Here is a 22,254-nt window from a genome sequence, read left to right on the forward strand (position 1 = left end):
GCGCGGCACCGCCCCGCCCCGAGCCGAGGCGGACGTAACCGAGCGCAGCCGAGTCGACCGATTATACCCGAGTGGGGACCGAGCGTGGCTGAGTAGGGCGATTGTGAGCTAGTCAGGTCAATAATTACCGAGATACCCGAGCACGGCCGAATAGGGCCGACTGCAGTCGAATCGGACCGATTGTAGCCGAGGCTACATACCGAACCGATTGTGGCCGAGCCGGGCCGATTCTAGCCGAAGCGGGCGATTGTAGCCGAGCGCTGCAGGCCGAAGCGCACCGATCACGGCCGAGCCGAGCCCAGCCGATCACAGCCGATCACGGCCGGCCGGGCTGAGGCGCAAAGCAAGAGTCGGAGCGCAGGGGGCTCAGAGCCTTTATTGGGGTCCGGGCGGGTCCCGCTCAGCACGGGCAAGAGCCTTTCCCGCTGGCCTCGTCCGGCCGCCGGGGCTGCGCCTGGGGCTGCGGCGGCCAGCCCTCCGCGTCCCGGCAGGGCAGCGAGCGCTGCGCCTTCAGCCGGCACACCAGGCACATGAAAATCGCGTCCACGTTCTGGCTCTCCTGCGGGTCCTTGGCCGAGGTCTCAAACAAAAGCATGTTGTGAGCGTCGGCGAACTTGAGGGCCAGGCTGGATGGCACCTGGATCAGGTCCTTCAAGTCACACTTGTTCCCCACAAGCACCCTGGGGACGAGCGGGGGCACGGCGTGCCCGTTGCACTCCTCGATCCACGTCTTGAGGTTGGTGAAGGAACTCATCTTGGTCACGTCGTACACGAAGACCACGGCGTGCACATTGCGGTAGTAGTGCTGCACCATGCTCTTCCGAAACCTCTCCTGCCCGGCCGTGTCCCACACCTGCACCTGGGAAGGGAGGCAGAGGAGAACGGAGGATACAGCAGTGTGGAGCAGGAGGGCTTCCTTCTGTCTGGCTTTTAGAGTCCCAGCACGGCTTGGACTGGAAGGGAATTTAAACATCAACCAGTCTATGGGCATGCCATGGGCAGGGACACCTCCCGTCAGCTCAGTTTGCCCCAAGCCCCAGTGTCCAACCTGGCCTTGGACACTGCCAGGGATCCAGGGGCAGCCAGAGCTTCTCTGGGAACCTGTGCCAGGGTCTCCCCACCCTCACAGCCAGGAATTCCTTCCCAATATCCAATCTAAACCTGTTCTCCTTCAGTTTAAGGTCATTGTCCTTTCCCTCCATCCCTTGTTCCTCTCCAGATATCCTGAAGCCCTTTTAGGCACTGGAAGGGGGTCTAAGGTCTCCCTCAAGCCTTCTCTTGTCCAGGCTGAACAACCCCAGCTCTGGCAGCCTGGCTCCAGAGCAGAGGGGCTGCAGCCCCCAGAGCATCTCTGCAGCCTCCTCTGGACTCCCTCCAACAGATCCATGTTATTTGTGCACCAAATCCTACGCCACGAGCGAGAACACTGACGATTTCACAGAGGAAAAGAGAAAACGAGGAGGGGGAGCCACCCTTTGTGTGGGAGCACAGTGGGAGGGCCAGCAGCTCTGTGGGCATGGATGAGGAGCCAACAGAGCTCACGGGGGAGGATTAAAGAACAGAACCTCACAGGTGACATTGCAGACCACCTGGCCAGGAAGATGAGGTGCTCTGGGGACACTGAACAGCAGCCTTATGTTTGCAGTCCCTGGTTCCCACAGAGAACTCCAGCCACCCCAACACCTTCTGGAAGGACAGCCCAGCAGGGCACAGGCAATCCAGAACATCCCAGCCTACCATCGATGGCAGCTCCCTGACCCGAGTGACAGAGATGGCAGGAGGCCTCTGGGCTGGATGGGCAGAAGGTGAAGCTGGATTGGGAACTGGCTGAATGTCTGGGCCTGGACTGTGCTGGTCAGTGACACCAAGTCTGGGTGAGCACTGGTGACCAGCACAGTGCCCCAGGGGTCAGTCTGGGTTATCCTGGAAATGGTTTGATGCCTGGAAGTGGCAATTTCCAAGTTAATCCAAATTGCCCTGTACCCAGGGAGACAGTACCTTCCTCTGAGCCTTTCCAATTGAAAAACACTGAGCTGCTGCTCTGTCCTTTCAGGGCCAGTCTCACCCAGGGAGAGCAAGAGAGGGAGGGTCCTTCTCCCACCTCTCACCTCCTCTCTTGGGTACATATCCCAAGAAAAGGCTGGTTTGCTGCACTGCCTCCCACTCCTGCCCACTGGAGCTCAAATCAAATCCAAAGGTAGAAAACCTGGCAACATTTTCCAGATAGTGGCAGGAAACAGGCTCCATGCCAGCCTGCACCACAACTCACACCAGCACAGCTCTGTGGGGCTGGAGAGAGCTGGGGACGGCAGGGACAATGAGCACCTCCAAAGGAGAGAGGAAAAACATTCATGGGCTGTCCAGCAGCACAAACAAAGCTCTCACCCACCAACACAAGCTCTGGTTTCGTTGTGAGTTCAACTTTTGCTCAGCCATCTGTCAGTACAGCAGTGAGGTTTGCTCATCCAGCACCAGCCTGGGGGCCATGGCTGCTGATCCCACAGCTGGGCAGGCCAAGCTCCACCACAAGCTCTGCTCCTGGTGGTTTCCTACCAATGGCAGATTTGCTCTGACACACCAGCCAGAGCTCTCCAGGCCTGGGCTGATCATTCTTTACAGGTGTCACAGCAGCCTTCAGAAGCAAATTCACCCTGCTGCAGTGGCAGCTCCAGGCTCAGCTGGGAGCAGGTTCAGCACGTCTGCCTCTGGCCTGTGGCAGCTCTCAGCCTCCCTGCTGTGCACAGAGCTCTGTCCCCATCCCTCCACAGCTCTGCCCTCCGCTGGTCCGGTGTCTGGGGCTGGAGCCGCCCCGGTGATCCAACTGTGCCCATCTAAAGGGTGGCGGTGACTCACCCCTAGCAATCGCTTCTGATCGCTGCAGGTTCAGGGCAGCCCCAGAAACAGTGACAAGGCAGCAGGGACTGGTCCAGGGCATCGCTGCAACACAGGGATGAGAATCCTCCCCTGGCCCTGCTCCCTCCCTCCAACTGGGATGAAAGGAAAAGCCCCCAGAAGGGGATTGGCAAGAGGCAGGTATGGGGACCGGCTGCCATCGCTGCTGCGGCTGCCGGGGGGACAGAGCGGGGCTCACGGGGGATGGAGCGGGGCCACCGGGGCTGAGTGGGATCCTCCGGGGGCTGAGTGGGACCCACCGGGGCCGGTGCCGAACCCTCCGGGGCCGGTCTCAGCCCGCTGAGCCGCCGCGGGGCCCACCTTGATGCGCTCCCCCTCGATCTCCACCGTCTTCTCGCGGAAATCCACGCCGATGGTGGCCTCGGTCTTGCCGGGGAAGGTGCCCCCGCAGAAGCGGAAGGTCAGGCACGTCTTGCCCACGTTGGAGTCTCCGATCACGATGATTTTGAAGATGCGGGTCTGCACGTAGGGCTCCAGCGCGGGGTCGGGGCCCGGCGGCCGCCCCCCTCCGCCGCCCGCCGCCATCCCTCCCGCACCGCTGCCGCCTCAACGGCTCATCGGGCACCGCAGACCGGCACCGGCACGGCTCCGGATAGCGGCACCGGCACCGCTCGTCTCCGCCCCACGCCCCAGCTACGGCACAGCGCGTCCCCGCCCCGCGGACCGGCACCGGCACAACACGGCTCCACCCCACGCACCGGCTCCGGCGCAGCGGCACCGGCACAGCCCCGCCCCGCACACCGGCTACGGCATCGCCCGGTCCCGCCCCGCGGACCGGCACCGAGTGCCTTCAGCCCGGGCGGCGCGGGCATCCCCAGCGGAGCCGCACGGATCAGCACGGACCGGCACGGAGCGGCCGGGAGGGAGCGAGAGACCGAGGAGCACAGCGAGGCGGGACCGGACACCAGGGACACCGACATCCGCACGTTCCCGGTGCCGAGAGGTGCCAGAATGACCCTCTCCATGTCCGGCTGGGCAGCCACAGCCCCTGTGTGTCACCATCAGAGACACCGGGAAGGGGATGTGTCCCTCTTGTTCCCAAGGAATAGAGCAGCACCCACGGCACGGAGGCTGCAGCAGGAAGGACACACACAAGGATTGCAGAAGTGAGGGATGCAGGTGACGATTTGCAGGAGAGAACCATGGCAGGAGGGGATGAGGGGACTCAGGTCAGCTGGACTGGGACAGCATCAGGCTGTGGCACAGCGATGGTGGCATGGGGACGGATGGGAACATGGGCCACAGCCCCAGGGGGTGCATTGCTCCTGCTCACACAGCCCAGGCAGTCCCAAAAAAGCTCAAAGCCCCCCAGAAGGGCCTCTGGAAGATGACTCCTCCAGTGCCAGCACTGATGGAACCTGCAGGAGCTGGAGGCTCCTTCCCAGAGACCTCCAGTGGTCACCTCTACCCCAGAGTGTCAGTGCTCATCTACTTCCAGCAGCATGGACATGAAGCAGGGTGCACTGAGCCTTGCAGCAGGTGGAAAAGCCTCAGAAGGCTGAGTCTGATGAAACACATCCCCCCTTTCCCAGTGTGGTCACATCTGCAGGTCTGCACTGCTGGATGAGACCCACTATCTGACCACGGCACCGTCCTGCCCTTGGAATAAAGAGCAGCCACACAGGATTGTCTCCAGTGAGGCTCAGACTTGTTTTGGCCCACAAAGGGAGCTCAGTTGAGAGACACAATGGGCACCACGGCCCCACAGAACCGTTTCTGAATTCACAGAACCACCTCCAGCTACTTCTGACCTGGCCAAAAACCCGTGGATCAAATAAGAGATGAAGACATCACAGGGTGACTGCTCATCCATCTCCCTGTGCAAGGAGACACCAAGGAGGCCCAGGACCAAGCCTGTCTCTCCTCAGGGCTTGATCCTCCCTGCTCAGGCTGGCTTCCAACCCCTCCACAGCACCAGAAATGGGAGGAAGGTGCTTTTAACAGAGACAATGTTGTCCAGAAATTCCCTGAAGTTTTTATTCACAGAAGCTGCTTGTCAGGGACTTGAGCTTCTTGCTTTCTCTTCTTCCCAGTTTGCGGTTTGCCCAGCCTGTGGAACAAGACGCCAGTGTCAGGTCCGAGCTGCCTGCCCTCAAAGGGACATGGCTTTCCATCATAGCGTGGCAGGAAGGTCAGGCCAGAGAGGCCCCTCTCCCCTGGTCCCACAGCCAGCCGGGACAGCAGCCTGTCGGCTGTGCGCGGCACCACGGGCTGCAGCAGCGTCCCGTACACGCGCAGGCACTCCAGTGTCACGTGCAGGACGGTGTCCAGCCATAGCTGCTCCCCAGCTTCCCTCCGCTCCAGCTTCCAGGGCCTGTGCCTCTGGAAGAAGCCGTTGGTCTGCCTCACACACTGGGCAATGCATTCCAAAGCCTTGTAGATCTGGAAGCTCTGGAAATAACCGTCCACCTGCGTGGGCAGCGCGGCCACTGCGGCCACCAGCTCGTAGTCCTCAACACACGCCCTGCCTGCCTCCCTGCAGCCCGGGACCTTTGGGAAACAGGGCTCTGAGAAGCGTGGGTAGGTGTTGCTGGGGTTAATGCTGGGGGCTGTCGAGCGATTCAGCAGCCCCCCGAGCGCGTCTGCCAGCTCTGAGTTCACCAGCTTCACCACCTTCTCATCGTAGTAGTCACAGTCCCTCTCAGGGACACCCTGCCGCAGCAGGAAGTACCTGAACCCATCCACACCAAACCGCCCCACGCACACGCCGGGCTCCACCACGTTGCCCAGGCTCTTGGACATCTTCTGGCCCCTGACAGTCCAGTGGGAGTGCACCAGGATGCGCTCGGGGGGCTGCAGCCCCGCCGCCAGCAGCAGTGCTGGCCAGTAGAGAGCGTGGAACTTGAGGATGTCCTTGCCCACCACGTGGTGTGCTGCCGGCCACCACGGCCCGTGGCTCTCGGGGTAGCCCAGCACGCTCAGGTAGTTCACCAGGGCGTCCACCCAGACGTAGATGGTCTGGCTGGGGTCACCGGGCACGGGGATGCCCCACTGCAGCCGGCTGCGCTCGCGGGACACCGACAAGTCCGGCAGGTCCTCGTCCAGCCAGCGCAGCACGCGCCGGTAGAACAGGTCGGGAACGATGGCACGGGGGTTGTCCCTGAGCCAGCTCTGCAAGGGATCCCGGAACGCTGAGAGCCTGAACATGTAATTCTCTTCCTTGGTCCAGTGCACCTGGGACAGCAAGAGAGGAAAGGGTTACAGCCCCAGGAACATGGGTGTCCTCCCATGCCATGGGAATTCTCAGCACCTTTCCAAGGCACTGCCTCCTTGGGATCCCCAGAACACACCTGAGGACTCAGGCACCTGGGATGACTCAGCACCTCACTTCTAAAAACACTTGTAACCCTGGGAAGGAATACCTTTCCACCTGCCAGGTTGATGGGATATCAGAAAGGAGTAAGGGAGATGAGAATACACCTTCTGAACAGCATAGTTTTGTAATAATAGTGGAAAATCATGAAAAACATTGTAATTCCTGCTCCACTGCCACCCCTGGTGCCTGCCTTTGTTCTCCTGGGGCTGTACTCCTCTTTTTCCTCAGTTTATGCTTTAATGCATCAAAGTCACTAACTTTGTTTGCTTACAGCACTGACAGCACTTCTCCCCCACAGTTAAATCCATTAAATGACACATTTAGCTAAACCAGTGAAAACTTGGTGGGTGGATGTGGTACGAGTGAGCTGTGTAAGGCACTCAGGGATCCGTGGCTGGGTCAGCAATCTTGCAGTGTGCAAGGAAGACCTGAAGAGCATCATTCAAAGACAAGCTGTGTGTCCTCACCCCCAGGCTCCAGTGAATGCCAGAACCCACTCACTCACCACAAGTCTGGGGTTTACGGCATGTGCAAACTCCCCCTTTTCCTTCACAAAATTCCCAAGGAATAAACTGTCCAACTGCCTCTTTCAGATTGGAGATAAACCCTCCTATTCCTTCCTACCACACTGCAAGAGCTTCTCTGCTCCATGCACACTCCTGCTCCTTGGACAATTCAGCACAGACAAGGTTAGGAACTGTTCTCAGGGTAGGGTTGACTTTGAAGTCTTCTGATTGTTTTAGGACGAAAGAATGATTACTTTGCCTGGAAACTCATCTTTTCCCCAATTATCTTAGATTAACTTTCTCAAAATAACTTTCTCAAGAGTAACCATTTGCCAATACAGCCCTTTCTGTGTGGATCACCACCCCCACAACCCAATCTCATATAAATAATACAGGAACATAACCTGTGCTGACCTCTGAGCAGGACTATCTGTAACTGCTGCATTAAATCATGTAACTCCACACCTTCTAGAAAACAGTGGCAGAGAGATGATGGGGAAGGTACCACACTCCTGTGGCTGACCACAAGCAGGTGATGTTACAGTGCTTTAGGCAGGGCCAAAACACATTCAAGAGATGGGTAAGTGTCCAGAAGCCAAACTGAACAGTCTCACAAAACAGGTCTGGAACTTTGAACCCTCAAGGACACCCCAGTTAAATACACCCTCCTCCTCCTGTTCAGCTAACTTGTCTCATCATCCCTTAGAACACCATTCCCAGGCCAGCAGGGGCTGAATCCTTCCCGTTGCATGTTAACTGCAATGTGCACCGGCCAGTGCAGACACTCTATTGAAACACAGGAGAGTCTCAGCCAACACAAGCATTACAGAAGCACAGAACACCCCGAATCTCAGTGTGGCAGGATCCTGCAGTGCCCCTGCAGCCCTTTACCTCGTGGCCACTCTCCAAGGACACCTTGCAGGGACGGCCCTGGCCGTCCGTGCGCTCGGCCAGCTGGCTCTCGGGCAGGAAGCTTTCCTCGGGAGTGCAGTACCAGCCCTCGTAGGAGCCCTTGTAGAGCACCCCCGCATCGCCCAGGGCCCCCCAGAAATGCCGCACGGCTCGCTGGTGCCGCGGCTCGCTGGTGCGGATGAAGTCGGTGTAGGCGACGCCGGCCCGGGTCAGCGCCTGGCGGAACAGCCCCGAGACGCGCTGGCAGAGCTCGGCGGGCGATGTCCCCCCCGCGGCCGCCGCCTGCTGGATCTTCAGCCCGTGCTCGTCCGTCCCTGAAACGGACAGAGACTGTGGGGAGAGCCCGGAGCCCCGCGGGGACACGGGGGGCTGGGGACACGGGGAGGAGACCAGCCCTAGGGAGGGAGGCTCGGGCCGAGAGAGAGGGTTAGCCCCGGGGAGGGGTATCAGCTCCGGGAAGGGGGATCAGTTCCGGAGAGGGGATCAGCCCTGGGGATGGGGTCAGCCCTGGCAGAAGGGGTCAGCCCGGGAGATGGGCGATCAGGCCGGGAGAAGGGGTCATCCCCGGGAATTGAGGCTCGGGCCGGAGGAGGGGGTCAGCCCCGGGATCAGTCCCGGCAGAAGGGGTGATGCCCGGGGATGGGGCTCGGAGCGGGGATCTCGCTGACCCGTGCAGAGCCGCGCCGGGCCGGCGGCGCGCAGGCGGCGATGGCGGAGCAGCGCATCGGCCAGCAGCGCCGAGTACAGGTGCCCGATGTGCGGCGGCCCGTTCGCGTAGAAGATGGGTGTGGAGAGCAGCAGGCGGCGGCCGGGCGCGGTGCCGGTGCCGGTGCTGGTGGCGGTGCCGGTGCCGGCGGCGCGGCGCAGTGCGCGCGGGAGGCAGCGGCGGGGCGGCCGCCACATGGCGGCAGCGGCGGCACCATCAACGCGGCGGCGCGGAGCGGACTGGCCGCCCGGAAGCGGCGGGCGGCGCGTGCGCGGCGGGGAAGGGCCGGGCCGCGCCGGCGGGACCGCGACACAGACACCGACACACCGGCCGCGACCGGGGACATGTTCCGGGCGGGCCTGGCGCGCGCCCTGCGCCCCCCGCCGCGGGGACGCGCACACGCGGGTCAGTGCCGGCACCGGGACAAGGACCGGCACCGGGGGGCACCGGGCGCGATTCCCGCCGCTCCGATCGCGGCCTGCTGCTGCAGCCCGAGGCCCGGTGCCGGTGCCGGCCGGGAGCGCGGTTTGCGGAGGGCACCGGGCCGGGCGGGATGCGGGACGTGGCGCGGGATGGCGCGTGGGCGGCAGAGCTGCGGGTGCTGCGGGAGCGCGTTCGGGACAGCGGCGGTGACCCGGAGCTGGCGGCAGCTCGGTTCTCGGGTGCTGCTGGCTGCGCTGCGGGCTCAGTCACGAATTAGTGCCTACAAGCTGGGGTGAGGCTGTTCGGCTCGCCGAGCAGGCGGAGGTGGGGATTGAGGCAGCCCGAGCCTCTCCCGGAGCGCCCAGCGCTCGGAGCCGTGCCCGCTCCGGTCAGGCCGCTGCCTTTGTGATTTTGGTGCTGGAGGAATAAAAGGCGGTGCAGCGGCTCAGCCGGGGCGCCCCGCGTGCTGCTTGTGCGCCTGGCTCTGCTCCTTCCCACCGGGATCCCTTTTTGCCAACAAACCCCTGCTCCTCGCTGGTGCTTTGTCCCGGTGAATGAGCCGTGTGAGCAGAGCTCGGGGCCGGTGTCACCATCCCTGCTGCCCGTCCTGGTCTTGCTTTTGCTGGAGCCAGGTGCGTCCTCGGACAGGAGAGGCCCGGAGGAGGTGTAGGAACCACCAGTTCACATCTGTCCAGCTGCAGGAGCCTTTCCAGCTGCTGGAGATGCTGCTGCCATCAGTCAATTCAGTTCCCCCTCGATCTCAGATATTTTGGTCTCCACAGCTGCCCAGAGCACAGTGTTGTGACTCAGGATAAAGCCCCGTGGTCGCTCAGATGTGGGGCTGGCTTTTCCAAAGGATGAATTTGTTTGGGTTGAGAACTGACTTAGTCTCTAAATTTCCAGACTTACCTCTGTATTGACAGTGTTTTTGTGTTGTTTCTCCAACAAATTGTGTTCCTTAGGCCCGTTGTTGCAGCGCTGGAATGTGCCCCCAGACCTGCAGCTGAGCAGACCAATGGCTGGCACAGGCGTGCCTAGGCAAAAGGGCAGTAATTCGGTTTTTGTCCTTATTGTGGGCTTGTCTGCCCTAGGAACGGGTGCCTATGTAAGTAGAAAGGTGGTTCCTGGGAAGAAGCCCCAATCCATCTCTCCTGTCGAGAGTTCGCTGCATTCCAGCTCTTTTCACTCAGCTTTTGATCTCTGTAGCTTTATCTCTGTTTCCTCCTTTAGAGAACTTCAAGGGGAGCTAAATGGAAATTAATTTCTTGTGATTACTTGGGCTTTATCTGTAATTTCAGTTACCTTTTAAGTTTTTTTACCTTAAAGGCACTCTTGGGTTTTTTTGTTGTTATGATCAACCACAGCTCTGTCTGTTGTCTTGTATGGGACAAACAATTCCTTGCCAAATCTCAATTCAGAGCATTTAAGTTGTGTGAGTATACCAAACCAACCCCCAGCTGGGGAGCATTTATGTTCTACTTGGAAAGGATAAAGTTTTGCAGCCTCGCTGAAAGAGTAAATGACATTCCCAGAGAGCATTGCCTGGGAGTGGATAGATCCCAAGTTTACACCACACAAATCTTTGTTTCCAAGCTATTTCTCTAGGAGGATCATATTCTTTAAAAATTCCAAATCCCAATTTATTCCTAAGGAAGTTTCTAAGAAAGGGGAAAAAAATCAAAACAGTGAATGGAAGAAAAATATTTTCCTGTTTCCTTTAAATATCATTCTTTCCTGTGCCCTGCTGCCCTTTTTTTTTGGCAGACAAGGTAGCTGAAATTACAAAGTGCACTCTCCTTTTCCCAATACCTGTTTAATCCTAATATTCAGCTCTTTCCCTCTTCTCTTCCATTGCCTGTCTTCCCCTGCAGTTTTGCAATGCCATCAGCTAAGATGCCCTTCTAGATCCCTGACGTCTTCAGGTGTTCCTGGCAAAGCTGGCAGCAACCTCTTGTTATACTTAATAGTGGGAGGAACAGTCACTGGGACAGGAGTTTATGTAAGACACTTCTCTAAAGGTGTTTGTGGGGTGGGAGGGTGGAGGGGGGCACCTGTCTGTACCTCCCACCCTGTGACCTGTCCCTTCCAGCCCTCTTCCTGCTCCCTGGCCTCAGGTACTTCATTTTCAAGGGACATTGCCAAATAATTTGTGGCTACAAATTGAATATTTTCAGGTGGTGCTGTCCTTAGTGAGGAAACCTGCCTTAGAATTCACCTTTGCACATTAAGTACATCTAAACTCGAGTTGGCCATCTTTGGTTTGTGACTGTGTAAGGGCACAAATTATTAATTAGTGCACCTCTCCTGACATCAGTAATGCTGGCATATAAAGGAAATAATACCTGAATATAAGTGTGCTAAAGGGAAGGCAAGAAAACTTGTCCAGCTTGGAGATTTCCTCAGGGAAAAGCACTGAAACATCACCCCATGTCCTAGCAAAGAACAGTTGTGCTTCTGGCTAGAAAGAACTTGACATTGTCCCACTGGAAATGTTTATCCTCAAGGCCTGAGCTGGTGTTTTCCCTGTGCATAATGGTGTTTTTTCCTAAAGGATCAGATTTAATTTGCTGTATGCTGCCCTTTGGACTTGCTTAAAACCTTCCTGATTCTGCTTGTAAAAGCAGAGGTGGTTTGTTAACCTTGGCTTTTCTGTCTTTGAGCAAAAGGCTTAAAAATACCTTTATTTAAAAAGACCTTTACCAACAAGTTCTTGTTTTCTAATATTTCTGACGTTTCTCCAGTTCCCTGGACAGGCTTTTGTTCTGTGCTCTTTTTTTGTGCCTTGAATTAAATTCCTCCATTCTTGTTTGAGACTATTTGCTATAAAACACCAACTTGTGAGGATTGGCAAATGAAATTTGATGTCACGCACACGACAGGGGTTATTAGCAAGGCTGGGTTCTGTCTCAAAGAAAGGTTTGCTTCCCTCTAATTTTTTACTCTTGGGGAAAAACACTGTACTCTGACCTGCTCCCAGCACTCCCAGTGCCTTCAGCTCCTGTTCATTACCAGTTTTTCTTGGAAGTTACCATGTTGTAAGAGATGTTCCCTCCTTGTCTGTACCAGTAAATTGTACATGCAGGCTCTGCTTATGCTGTACCCTGAGTTTCACAGACAAATAACCTGCTCAGCATTCAGCTGGAAGAGATTCCATGTCCAAGGGCCAATGAAGCAGCCCCACTTCTGTGGCTCAGGGCCCTACTAATGTCAGTGTGTCCTGCCAGAACTGTGCCTAGAGAAAGTCTGTCAGATTATTGGCTCTGCCCTGCTGCTCTGGGCTTTGGAAACTGGGAGATGCTTTTTCTTTGGATTTCCCTTCCGTTTCTGCAGCTTTGTGTTGTGGTCTTGGGGCTGGTTTGGCTGCATTTCCTTCATTGGAGCTGCTTCCCCTTGGAACAGGTGTGCAGCCAAACACCTGCAGGAAGGTTCATTGCTTCTGGGAAGAAGCCAGACCTCCAGGGCTCATCACACCAGGGGGAGCAGGTCCTTTTCTGAGCACCTTCTCAACGGGCACCTTGTCCAGGGAGGTCTCTTTTGCCCCAGATGTTGTCACTGGCTTTTCCAGCAGGTGGGGTGGAGAGAAGGCAGTCAGGAGCAGCAGCAGGGGGTGCCTTGGTGCTGTGGGGTGCCAGGTGAATGTGTGCTATGTGTCTGCAGGTGTACAGAACTCTGCAGGAGAGCAAAGAGCGTGAGGCCAGCCGCATGGCCAGGATGAGCAGGAGATCCCAGGACGAGTCCTCAGGTGGGTGCCAGCCTGCCAGGTCAGGGTCTCAGTCTGCTCTTCATCAACTTGAGGCCTCCAAAGCAAACAGAGCTTTGGAATCACAGCTGTGCCTCTGTAGGATTGCACCTCTCAGTGTGTGCTGTTGTTTCACATTCCCTTTCAGGGCCAAGTTGGACAGGGCTTGGAGCAGCCTGGGATAGTGGGAGGTGTCCCTGCCATGGCAGGGGGTGGGACTGGATGAACTTTAAGGTCTGTCCCAACCCAACCCATTCTGGGATTCTGTTCCGTGACTTCCCAGCACAGCAGATAGTGCTGGCTCCATGACCCAGAACAGGCTGTTTTCCACACTAGGATGTCTCCTGGGGCTGATTTCTGTCCCTTACTCCTTCTGTGATAAAAAGAGAAAAGAGAGAGCCCTGCTTATGGCTTTTACCTTTGCACAGTCTGGAAGGACACTGATTCCAGAGGGCCTCTTTCCCTGGCTGCTGGAGACCCTGTTCATCCTGGAGTCAGCCCTGAAGTGCAGCTCCCAAACTACAGCCTGTGCTTTCGTGACTTAAGCCATGTCTTTCTTCCCTTTCAGGTTCTGGGGGCACAGCAGGTGAGTTCTGGTGCTGATGCTGAACTGCCTGGTTTCTCCCTGCCCACGGATTAACTGTGTGTTGCTCAGCAACAGGACCTGCCTGTGGGAGGAGGTGCCTTCTGCACGAACTCAAAAGTTGTCTCCTTGAACAAAATTACAGAAAAATGTGCCTTGGCCTTTTGGGGAATTTCCCTTTCTTATAAGCTGTTCAGTGGTTGGCCAGTGCAGAGTTTCAGGCTTGCTAAGAAAAAAACAGTTTGCTGGTTTTCTGATTGATTGCTGCAGGGAGCAGCTCTGGGGGAAGCAGCAGTGGGGTTCTGGGGAAGGGTAGTGGGGCAGGAGAACAATTTCCAAAGGAAGTCTGGGTGTATGAGCCCCTGGTGCCACACTCCGTGCCCTGGGGCTGGGCTGTGTGCCTATATTTGCAGTAAGCTATCCCATCTGTCACCTGCAGCTCCGGGCACTCATCCCAAAGTCCCATCCCACGTGCCTTTCCTGCTCATTGGGGGAGGAACTGCTGCTTTTGCTGCTGCCAGGTCCATCCGTGCCCGCGACCCCGGAGCGCGGGTAAGAGCTGTGCTGCTGCTGTCCCTCTGGGTGCCCTGGGGGTGCCCTGGGTGTGCCCTGGGTGCCTGCTCATGTGTTTCCTGGCCAATTCCAGGTGCTGATTGTGTCTGAGGATCCTGCCCTGCCCTACATGCGCCCCCCCCTTTCCAAAGAGCTGTGGTTCTCCGATGATCCCAACGTGACAGAGACGCTGCGGTTCAAGCAGTGGAACGGCAAGGAGAGGAGGTGCGTGGCACTGCAGGTGGCAAGGCAAAGGACAGTGGTTAGAGACCAGGTGACAGTGACCAGATTGCTATTTGGAGGGATCCACCAGCCAGTGAGGGGCAGGGAAAGGGGTCGAGGAATTCTGCTTCCCAGCAGACCTCGCTCAGTACTCAATACTTCTTGAACTTTGCTGTGATTCCTCTTAGACATGTCCATGTATGGGCAGCAGTCCTGGGCAATAACAAAGGTGAAGCTCCACAGGTCCAGGGACACAGATTGATTTGTCCAGGAACACACTTGATTTTTGGTGACTTCTGTGATTAAGCCTTACTTGGTGGTTGTGACTTTATGATCTTTTCCAACCTGACCAATTCTATTAATTGTGGAGCTTGTTATGGATGCACAGAGCTGTCTTTGTCTCATTGGATTTGTGCTATGCCTGAACCAGGGGAACCTATTTGATAATGGAGCTTTTCTCAGTATCTATTTCCAGCCGCCGTCTTTCTACGTGCCTGTCCAGGACCTGTCTTCAGTGGAAAATGGTGGAGTGGCAGTTCTGCCTGGCAAGAAGGTGGGTACAGCATTGGCTGTTGTTCCTACAAGCTTTTCCTGAGCAGAGCCTGCACCCTAAACTGGTACTGAGCCACTGGAGTTGGAGGGGGAGTTGGCTGAGAAGGGGAGTTTGGATAAGTTTGGGGAAAATGTGATGGAGCAGAGATTAGGCTAATCTGAAGTGAAGTTTGAAAGCAGGAGAAACCAAGAGGAATAGCAGTGAGCTGAAGGAAGATGAGAAAGAGAGGAGGATGAGTTTTGAATCTGGACATGGGACAAAAATGTATAGATAGACCTTAGAGATGGGGTGTGACAAGTGGGAACTGGGCAATGTGGGCTGGAGGGTGAGGTGAGGAGAGCACAGAGATCGAGGCAGTGGGTGATGAGGTGAGCAGGGGCACTGTGCCAAAGCAGCAGGAAGGTGGAGAAATTCATGGTGAAGGTTCTAAAATATTTGTATCTTCAGTTGTTTGTGTGTTGCTATGATGAGTGTCAGTGATTCCTCTTCCTGCTGAGCTGTGCTGTGTCTGAGCCCATTTCACACTCAGACCCTGGGAAGATCAGCCTGACTTATGGTGACTCCCAAAGAAATTGTCTCAATTCCCACTTGCAGTCCTCTCACTTCCCCACTTCTGCCCCCACCTAAACCTAAGGGTGGGAGAATGTGAATTCCAAGTTTGCAGCTCTGCTCAGCAGTCCATGAAGTGAAGAGCTGGAGCTTAGCTGGGCTCATGTTGCAGGTTGTGCACATGGATGTCAGAGGGAACACAGTGAAGCTCAATGATGGGACCCAGATATCCTATGACAAATGTCTCATTGCCACTGGTAAGTGCTTTGGTTTTTCTCTTGTTCCTAGTCTTGTGCCAGGCTTTTTATTTCAGACATTTAGCTAAATTCTCTCAAGTACCCCTCTCTGTGGAGCCAAGCTGGGAGAGCTAGGGGAGTCCAGCCTGGAAAAGAGAGGGCTTTGGGGAGATCTGTGAGCCTTCCAGTGCCTAAAGGGGCTCTCTTGGAGAGAAGGTAATGGGAAGGAATTCTTCCTGGGCATGATCTGCCAGAGCAGCTGTGGCTGCCCCTGGATCCCTGGCAGTGCCTAAGGCCACGCTGGACTTTGGAGCTTGGAGCAGCCTGGGACAGTGGAAGGTGTCCCTGCCCATGGCAGGGATGGAACTGGATCAGCGTTAAGGTTCCTTCCAACCCAAACCCTTCTGGGATTGCTTGGTTCTATTTGAGAAGTCTCTGCAGTGTCAAACATGATGTGGAGCAGTCACTTGAAGGACACTTGTGAGACAGCCATGCTGGGTTTTTTCACCTGCCTTGCATCATCAGATTTTCTGGGACATTCAGGCAGCAGCAGGAACACTGGGATATCCTCATACTGGAACAGTTTGGGAAGCAAAGACAGCTTTGCACTGTGTGGATGTGCAGTGGCATGGCTGTGGTGTCATTAGTGTCCCTTCTCTCTGCTTGTGCCCAGGGGGATCCCCCAGGAACCTGCCTGCCATTGAACGAGCAGGAAAGGACGTGCAGCAAAGGCTGACCCTGTTCAGAAAGGTAACTGCAGTGCTGCCAGCCCCAGGGAGGCTCAGGAAATCACAAACACCACTGTGTCCAGTTCTTAAACTCTTCTGCTTTGTGTCAGGACAGTCCTGCCCTGGCACTGCTTCCCTCAGATGGTGCCCAGGAATCCATTCCTGCTTATTCTTCTTCCCAGGCAGGAAACCAGGGTAGAGTCTACTCAACCACTCCCCTGCCTCAACCTGAGAGCTTTAACAGCATGTGGAATTATGGGGTTTAAGTGTTTTCCTTCCTGTGTGACTTTGCTGCACTTTCCAAAGTGAATAAAAGCCATTGAATATGACCAAAATGCTTTCTGCTGCCATTCCTGTTAGAGAGGATTGCAAATGGGGGTAAATGTTCTTTCAGATTGACGACTTCCGAAGGCTGGAGAAGATTTCCAGGGAAGTCAAGTCCATCACAATTATTGGTGGTGGTTTCCTTGGCAGTGAGCTGGCCTGTGCTTTGGGAAGGAGAGGTGAGTGTGTCTCCAGGTGTGACAGGAAAAATAAACTTTTCCCTGTTTCACATTAGAAACTTTTCAGTCCCCAACTTCTGAGTTTTTGCAGAGACTGTTTGCCTAAAGGAAACAACACACGGGTGTTTTGTTGCCTGTGTGGCCAAGGTTTTCCCAGGTTCTCCCTCATTAGCAGCCCCCTGACCGCAGAGGTGGGAGCAGCAATGTCATTCCACCCTCTGAAAAGTCACATTTGTTCTCTGTGCTCAAACTATGATTTGGGAGTTGGTACTGGATGATCTCTAAGGTTCCTTTCAACTCAAAGAATTCCATAATTCTGTGATTTCAAAGAGGTGGTAAGCAGCTGGATTCTAACTGTGTGTGCTTAAGGACTTTATGGTAATTTTTTTAAAGTTTTTGCCAAGCATGCTCCCTAAAAGTCTGATATCTAGACTTTGCAGGTGTATGTGAAACACTTTGTGGCTCCTTGGGAGTCAGAACTCCCAGATTTGGAAACTTCTGTCAAGCTCCTTGTGTAAAATAAAGCCTGTGTTTCCCAACATCTGCTGCTGCTCTTTATCCTGCTGCTCTGTGCTTCCCTTCCAGCACAGACCCGAGGCCTGGAGGTGATCCAGCTGTTTCCAGAGAAGGGCAACATGGGCAAAGTCCTGCCCGAATACCTGAGCAACTGGACCATGGAGAAAGTCAGGAGAGGTGAAGCTGCTGGGTTTGGGCTGGTGGCTGCTGGCAGCTGCTGCTGGGCACATCCAGCTCCTCTCTGTGCTGGAGCCTTGAGAGGGCTGGGCCCTGCAGAGTGGCCCAGCTGCAGCACAGGGGAATTTGCAGGTCAGGCAGCTTGGGCAGCACAGAGCTGCCATGAGTCCCAGGTTTCATGGCAGTTCCTCTGGGAAGGCTGAGTAAATAAAAGGCTTGCTGGTGCCAGTGAGGCTTTCCTTCCCTGTGCCTGCTTCCCTGGAATGATCTCTGTGCTGTGCACACACCTGGCCAGGTGCTGTAGTGCTGAGCTGATAAAGTCAGTAAGATCCAAAACACCTTTTTCCATTTGCTGCATTAAGTGCAAAATGATCCTGTGCATTGGGAAGCAGAGAGGGAGAGAGGGAGGAGGAATGTCATTGGGGTGTGGATTGCAGGGCCTGGTAACCCACAGGTCTGAGTTACTTTGTTTTTTGGAAGCTGCTTTGTTGGACCTCTGGGTCTGGTTGTGGCACAGCAGTAGGTATTTGAGTGTCCTTGGTTCCTGAGCAAAATTCTAGGGAATTCTTTTGGATGTGGCCTTGTCATCACATGGGATGTACTTTGGGTGTCATTTAAGCAGCTTTCACACTTTTTAGCTGGGTTTGTCCTCGTGCTTCCCCCAGAGCTGCAGTAGCGCGTGCAGCAGAGCTGTGTCTTGGTTCCTCAGCCAGCAGCACTTGCTGCAGGTGGGATGTGGCCAGCTGAGCAGGCAGTGAGGTGTGCTGTGCTCCTTTCCAGAGGGGGTCAATGTTCTGCCCAATGCCGTGGTCAAGTCCGTGTCAGTCTCCGGGAAGCGGCTGCTGATTAAACTGAAGGACGGCCGGAAGGTAAACGGGCCAGCAGGGACAGGCTCACCTGCAGGGGCCCACAGGCAACTAACATCCTAATTGTGCACTCCCAACCAGGTGGAGACAGATCACATCGTGGCTGCAGTGGGGCTGGAGCCCAACGTGGAGCTGGCCAAGTCAGCAGGGCTGGAGGTGGACTCGGATTTCGGGGGGTTCCGGGTGAATGCGGAGCTGCAGGCACGCTCCAACATCTGGGTGGTGAGTGTGGGTACATCTGGGCAGTGAAATGTGGACACATCTGGGTGGTGAGTGGGGCACATCTGGGCAGTGAATGTGAGCCCAGCCTGGCACATCTGGGTGGTGGGTGTGAGCCCAGCCTGGCACATCTGGGTGTGAGTGTGGCCCAGCCTGGCAGAGCTGCTGCTGCAGCTGCAGGACACACGAGGCAGGAGGAGGTGAGTGGGGTGAGCAGGAGCGAGTGAGGAGAGGAAGTAGAGGCTGTAGCGCAGGCCCAGAGCCTGGTCAGACGCTGCAGCCACCTCGTTGCCGTGGCAACCACGGCAAGTTTGGAATATTTATGCTGTGTAAGAGGAGTTGGGGTAACCTAAAGATAGCCTGGATCACTCGCTTGCATAAGAGTCCCTTGGTGGGCGTTGAGACTCTGGAAAGTGTACCTCCTGCTGCTTTATTTTCCCAGGATCGGGGGAAATGCTGAGGAGCTGGCAGCCCAGGGAGCAGGATGGGGCAGTGCTGGTGTTTGGGGTGTGTCAGAAGAGCTCAGTTCCTTGTTTTACCTGTTGTGCTGCTGGTGTTTTGTGCTGGTGGCAGCTGTGCTGTGACTGGGCTCACTCTGGCTCTCTCAAGGCAGGGGATGCTGCCTGCTTCTATGACATCAAGCTGGGCCGGAGGCGCGTGGAGCACCACGACCACGCCGTGGTCAGCGGCAGGCTGGCTGGAGAAAACATGACAGGAGCTGCAAAGCCCTACTGGCACCAGTCCATGTTCTGGTAATGCTCCTTTCCTCTTGGGGGTTCCTTCTTTGAACACATACTTTTGAATCAGATACACCTTGGGAAGTCTTGAGTTTCCCACAAGGAGTGAAAGCACCTCAGCAAACACCTTGGACAGCTTCATGTTCCTAAAGCTCAGGGTAGGGGTGCTCTGCCCTCACATCCCTCAAGTGTTTTTCCTGAATGAGTCCCATTCCTCAGAGCAATACAGAACACCTGTTTCCTCAGAGCAGACTGATTTACAACTTGAATTTAGCAGCATTTAGAATTAGAATTAGAATTAGCTTTTCTCTTACGATTATCTGAAGTTCCCCAGCCCAGTCTGTGGGTCTGAGTGTTGCACTTTGCTGAATTGATGTTTTAGTGACAAAATTTTGCTGCATCCAGGTGTACCTGGAAAGTTGTTTTCCAGAGAGACATATAAGGAAAATGGGCAATTTTGCTGTATTTTCCTGAAGTTCTTTTGAAAACAAAATGAATGAAAACAGAAAAACAAAACAAAGCACCCCTAGTTCCAGGTGCCCAGTTCAAGAAGGTGTCAGGGCAAAGTTTTCTTCTCTTTAGTCTTTTTTAAATGCTCTCAAAAATATTCACGGAATCCTTGTCCATGTTGCCAAGCCTGGTGTGGATAACAGCACTGCCAGGAGCTGGGAAGCCTCCAGCTGCTTCCCAAGGAGCAGGCCTGAAGGATTTCCAGGTTTTGGTCAGTGAGCTGGTTTTTCTGAAGCTCGTGGCTGTGGGCTTGTCATGTCTTGACTCCTTGTTGCAGCTGTGTGTGCAGAGGAGACTCCATGTCCCAGTGTGTCAGTGTCCAGCATCACCCACGCCACGCTGGAGTAGGGAGTGGATGGATGGAGCTGCCTTGGCTTTGTCTCACTACTGCTACAAATTCCTTTATTCCCACTTGATTCCTAGGAGTGATCTGGGCCCCAATGTGGGGTATGAAGCCATTGGCCTCGTGGACAGCAGTTTGCCCACAGTGGGAGTGTTTGCCAAAGCCACGGCCAAGGACACGCCGAAAAGTGCGACAGAACAGTCAGGTGGGGACTGGGGAGCTCCTGCACCTGCTGCTGTGGGGACCACAGAGTCACCCTGACCTGTGGAGCACGAGGAAACAGCAATCTGCTGCCTCATTTCTGGACCAAGCTTTAAAGGCTGGCTTCTATATTAAAATGTAATTAAAACACAGCATTCCTCCAGGAAGATGCCAAGGAATGCCTCTACTGCCATGCACTTTCCCAGGGAAGTTTGATCTCCTCCATGGCAATAAAGTGATCAGTCTGGGACAACAGAGCATGTTTATTTTGTATCTGCTGCCTGGAGGAAGCAGGCTGTGCTGTCCTTTCCATTTGGGGGTGGAGTTTGGGGATTTGTCAGTGTTGAGCTCCATGTTGGGATTGTTTCACCCCTGTGTTAATGAAATTTAACTTTTGGGGAGCACAGCTCAAAGGGAACACCTCAGGCTCCTGCAGAACACAGTCTTGAGTCTGCTCCCATCATCACATATCCTGCACTGGGTGTGTGACTCCTCCTCTTTCTGCCCTAGGGACTGGAATTCGATCTGAGAGCGAAACGGAAGCAGAAGCCTCAGAAGTTCAGATCTCTCAGAGCTCTTCGCCAACGCCCCAAGTCCCAAAGCAAGGAGAAGATTACGGCAAAGGTGTCATTTTCTACCTCAGGGATAAAGTCGTGGTGGGAATTGTGTTGTGGAACATCTTCAACAGGATGCCCATTGCCCGGAAGGTCAGTGCAGGGTGAGGGTGATGGATGGGGGCGTTGCTAGAGCTAGGGCTAGGCTAGGGCTTTTTTTGTGGAAAAATCAATCTGTCAATTCAAAGTGAGGGTAAATAAAGGCAGATGCTCTGTGTGATGCAGAGCTGGGCAGTATCCAATGGGAGCACTATTGTGGCTGAATTAGGGGAGCTGTCCCCATGCTTTTTTGTATGTTTACAAATTTTTAACAGAAATAATTCCAATCAGGAATTATTATCAATTATTATGCTCCAAGCCTTGCCTTGGCTGAAATTCCAGGTCTGTAGTAAATACAGGCTGGAGTCACAGTGACACTGAAATGTCCCATCTTTGTGCTGCTGAAATAGTCTCAAATGTCACCATCCCAGAAACAGTCACCATGGCAGGGCTGGAGCAGCCCTGAGCAGGGGTTTGGTGTATCCCCACCCCTGTGGCCTGTCCTGGACCTCCCAGCTCAGCTGAGCCTGACTCAGGCCAGGTTTTAACACCTTTGAAGAATTTCGGTTGTTTAAACTATGGGAGGGATCGTTGGGATCACTTCAGTGATCACTAAAAATCACAGTTACCCTCAGGTGCTCTGTCCCAAGACAAATTATTCATGGTGGAAGTCTTTGTTGATATCTAATCTGAACATGCAGTTGAAACGTTGCTTCTGCCATCCCCATGGAAGGGACACCCTTCTTTCCTTCTTCCCTCCCTCCGTCCCTCCCTCCGTCCCTCCCTCCCTCCGTCCCTCCGTCCCTCCCTCCCTCCCTCCCTTCCTCCCTCCCTCCCATTCTTCCTTCCCTTCCTCCCTTAGCAGTCCTTACCTTAAATCCGTTGTCTCTTCATCTTGTATAAAAGTTGCAGGTTCAAGCCAGGTATCCTGGCTCCAAATCAATGCCAGGCTCACCTTTGCAAAGCTGAATCCCTTTTTAAAACACTTGTTCTCTCTGGCTGTAAAGGGAAACCCAGAAACAAATCCCACAGGGACAGGAGGTTGGTTTTCCTGCTGTTGCTGTAGGCAGGTGATGGTACATTTAAGACTCCCATGTGAATTTGGGTGTAGAAAGTGCTGTCATGTTGTGGCTGTCTCAGTCTAGTGCTTCAGAGAGGATCCAAGGAGTTCCCGGCATTGGCTGTGACAGTCCTGCAGTGCTGGCTCTTTATGGGATATGCAGCATTTAATGTGTTCTCCTTCCTCCAGATCATCAAAGATGGGGAGGAGCACGAGGACCTCAATGAAGTAGCAAAGCTCTTCAACATCCACGAAGACTGAACTCTGCAGCAGGAGCAGCTGGAGGGAGCAGGCTGCTGGCTGCACCTTGGGCAGCTTCCTGGGAGCACTTGGGAATATTCCTCTCACCCAAGCCCAATGTTTGCACCAATAAAGTCAGATTGTTCTAGTCACCTGCTCCTTCCTGCACCACTGCCTGGCTGGTGAGGAAAGGGGAACAGGCTGCCCCTCTGGGGTGAGTTTTCCCTTGTGTCAGCCTTGGAGAAGCCTGCAGAACTCCCTCTTTCCTTGCAGGAATTCCCACTGGGAAGC

At 55.0% G+C, this 22,254-nt stretch overlaps 2 protein-coding genes across 2 annotated transcripts; one reads left to right on the top strand and one right to left on the bottom strand.

Moving 5' to 3' along the window:
• Nucleotides 1-371: 371 nt before the first annotated feature.
• RAB33A (RAB33A, member RAS oncogene family) lies at nt 372-3,517 on the bottom strand. Its single transcript, XM_079319188.1, has 2 exons — nt 3,214-3,517; nt 372-859 (listed from the first exon to the last, which is right to left on the bottom strand). The coding sequence occupies exons 1-2, from the start codon at nt 3,436-3,438 to the stop codon at nt 401-403; spliced, it is 684 nt and encodes a 227-aa protein (XP_079175314.1). The 5' UTR covers nt 3,439-3,517; the 3' UTR covers nt 372-400.
• Nucleotides 3,518-8,320: 4,803 nt separating this feature from the next.
• Nucleotides 8,321-22,115, top strand: AIFM1 (apoptosis inducing factor mitochondria associated 1). The gene is made up of 16 exons (XM_079319160.1): nt 8,321-8,758; nt 9,739-9,881; nt 12,434-12,522; nt 13,512-13,650; nt 13,745-13,875; nt 14,335-14,425; nt 15,147-15,231; nt 15,884-15,960; nt 16,333-16,441; nt 17,027-17,134; nt 17,915-18,003; nt 18,082-18,222; nt 18,829-18,971; nt 19,890-20,014; nt 20,521-20,717; nt 21,913-22,115. Exons 1-16 carry the CDS (start codon nt 8,356-8,358, stop codon nt 21,982-21,984), a joined length of 2,142 nt encoding a protein of 713 aa, XP_079175286.1. The 5' UTR covers nt 8,321-8,355; the 3' UTR covers nt 21,985-22,115.
• Nucleotides 22,116-22,254: the final 139 nt, after the last annotated feature.

This window comes from Erithacus rubecula (genome assembly GCF_903797595.1).
Source record: "Erithacus rubecula genome assembly, chromosome: 15".
Lineage (NCBI taxonomy): Eukaryota > Metazoa > Chordata > Aves > Passeriformes > Muscicapidae > Erithacus > Erithacus rubecula.

What these genes read in the sequence shown, in the direction of transcription:
- RAB33A (XM_079319188.1), bottom strand. Translation starts at nt 3,438, where the DNA reads ATGGCGGCGGGCGGCGGAGGGGGGCGGCCGCCGGGCCCCGACCCCGCG. An exon ending in TCGAGGGGGAGCGCATCAAG is followed by an intron (nt 860 to 3,213) that starts GTGGGCCCCGCG and finishes CTCCCTTCCCAG; the next exon opens with GTGCAGGTGTGGGACACGGC.
- AIFM1 (XM_079319160.1), top strand. Translation starts at nt 8,356, where the DNA reads ATGGCGGAGCAGCGCATCGGCCAGCAGCGCCGAGTACAGGTGCCCGAT. An exon ending in TGGAACGGCAAGGAGAGGAG is followed by an intron (nt 13,876 to 14,334) that starts GTGCGTGGCACT and finishes AGCTTTTCTCAG; the next exon opens with TATCTATTTCCAGCCGCCGT. An exon ending in CAAATGTCTCATTGCCACTG is followed by an intron (nt 15,232 to 15,883) that starts GTAAGTGCTTTG and finishes GCTTGTGCCCAG; the next exon opens with GGGGATCCCCCAGGAACCTG.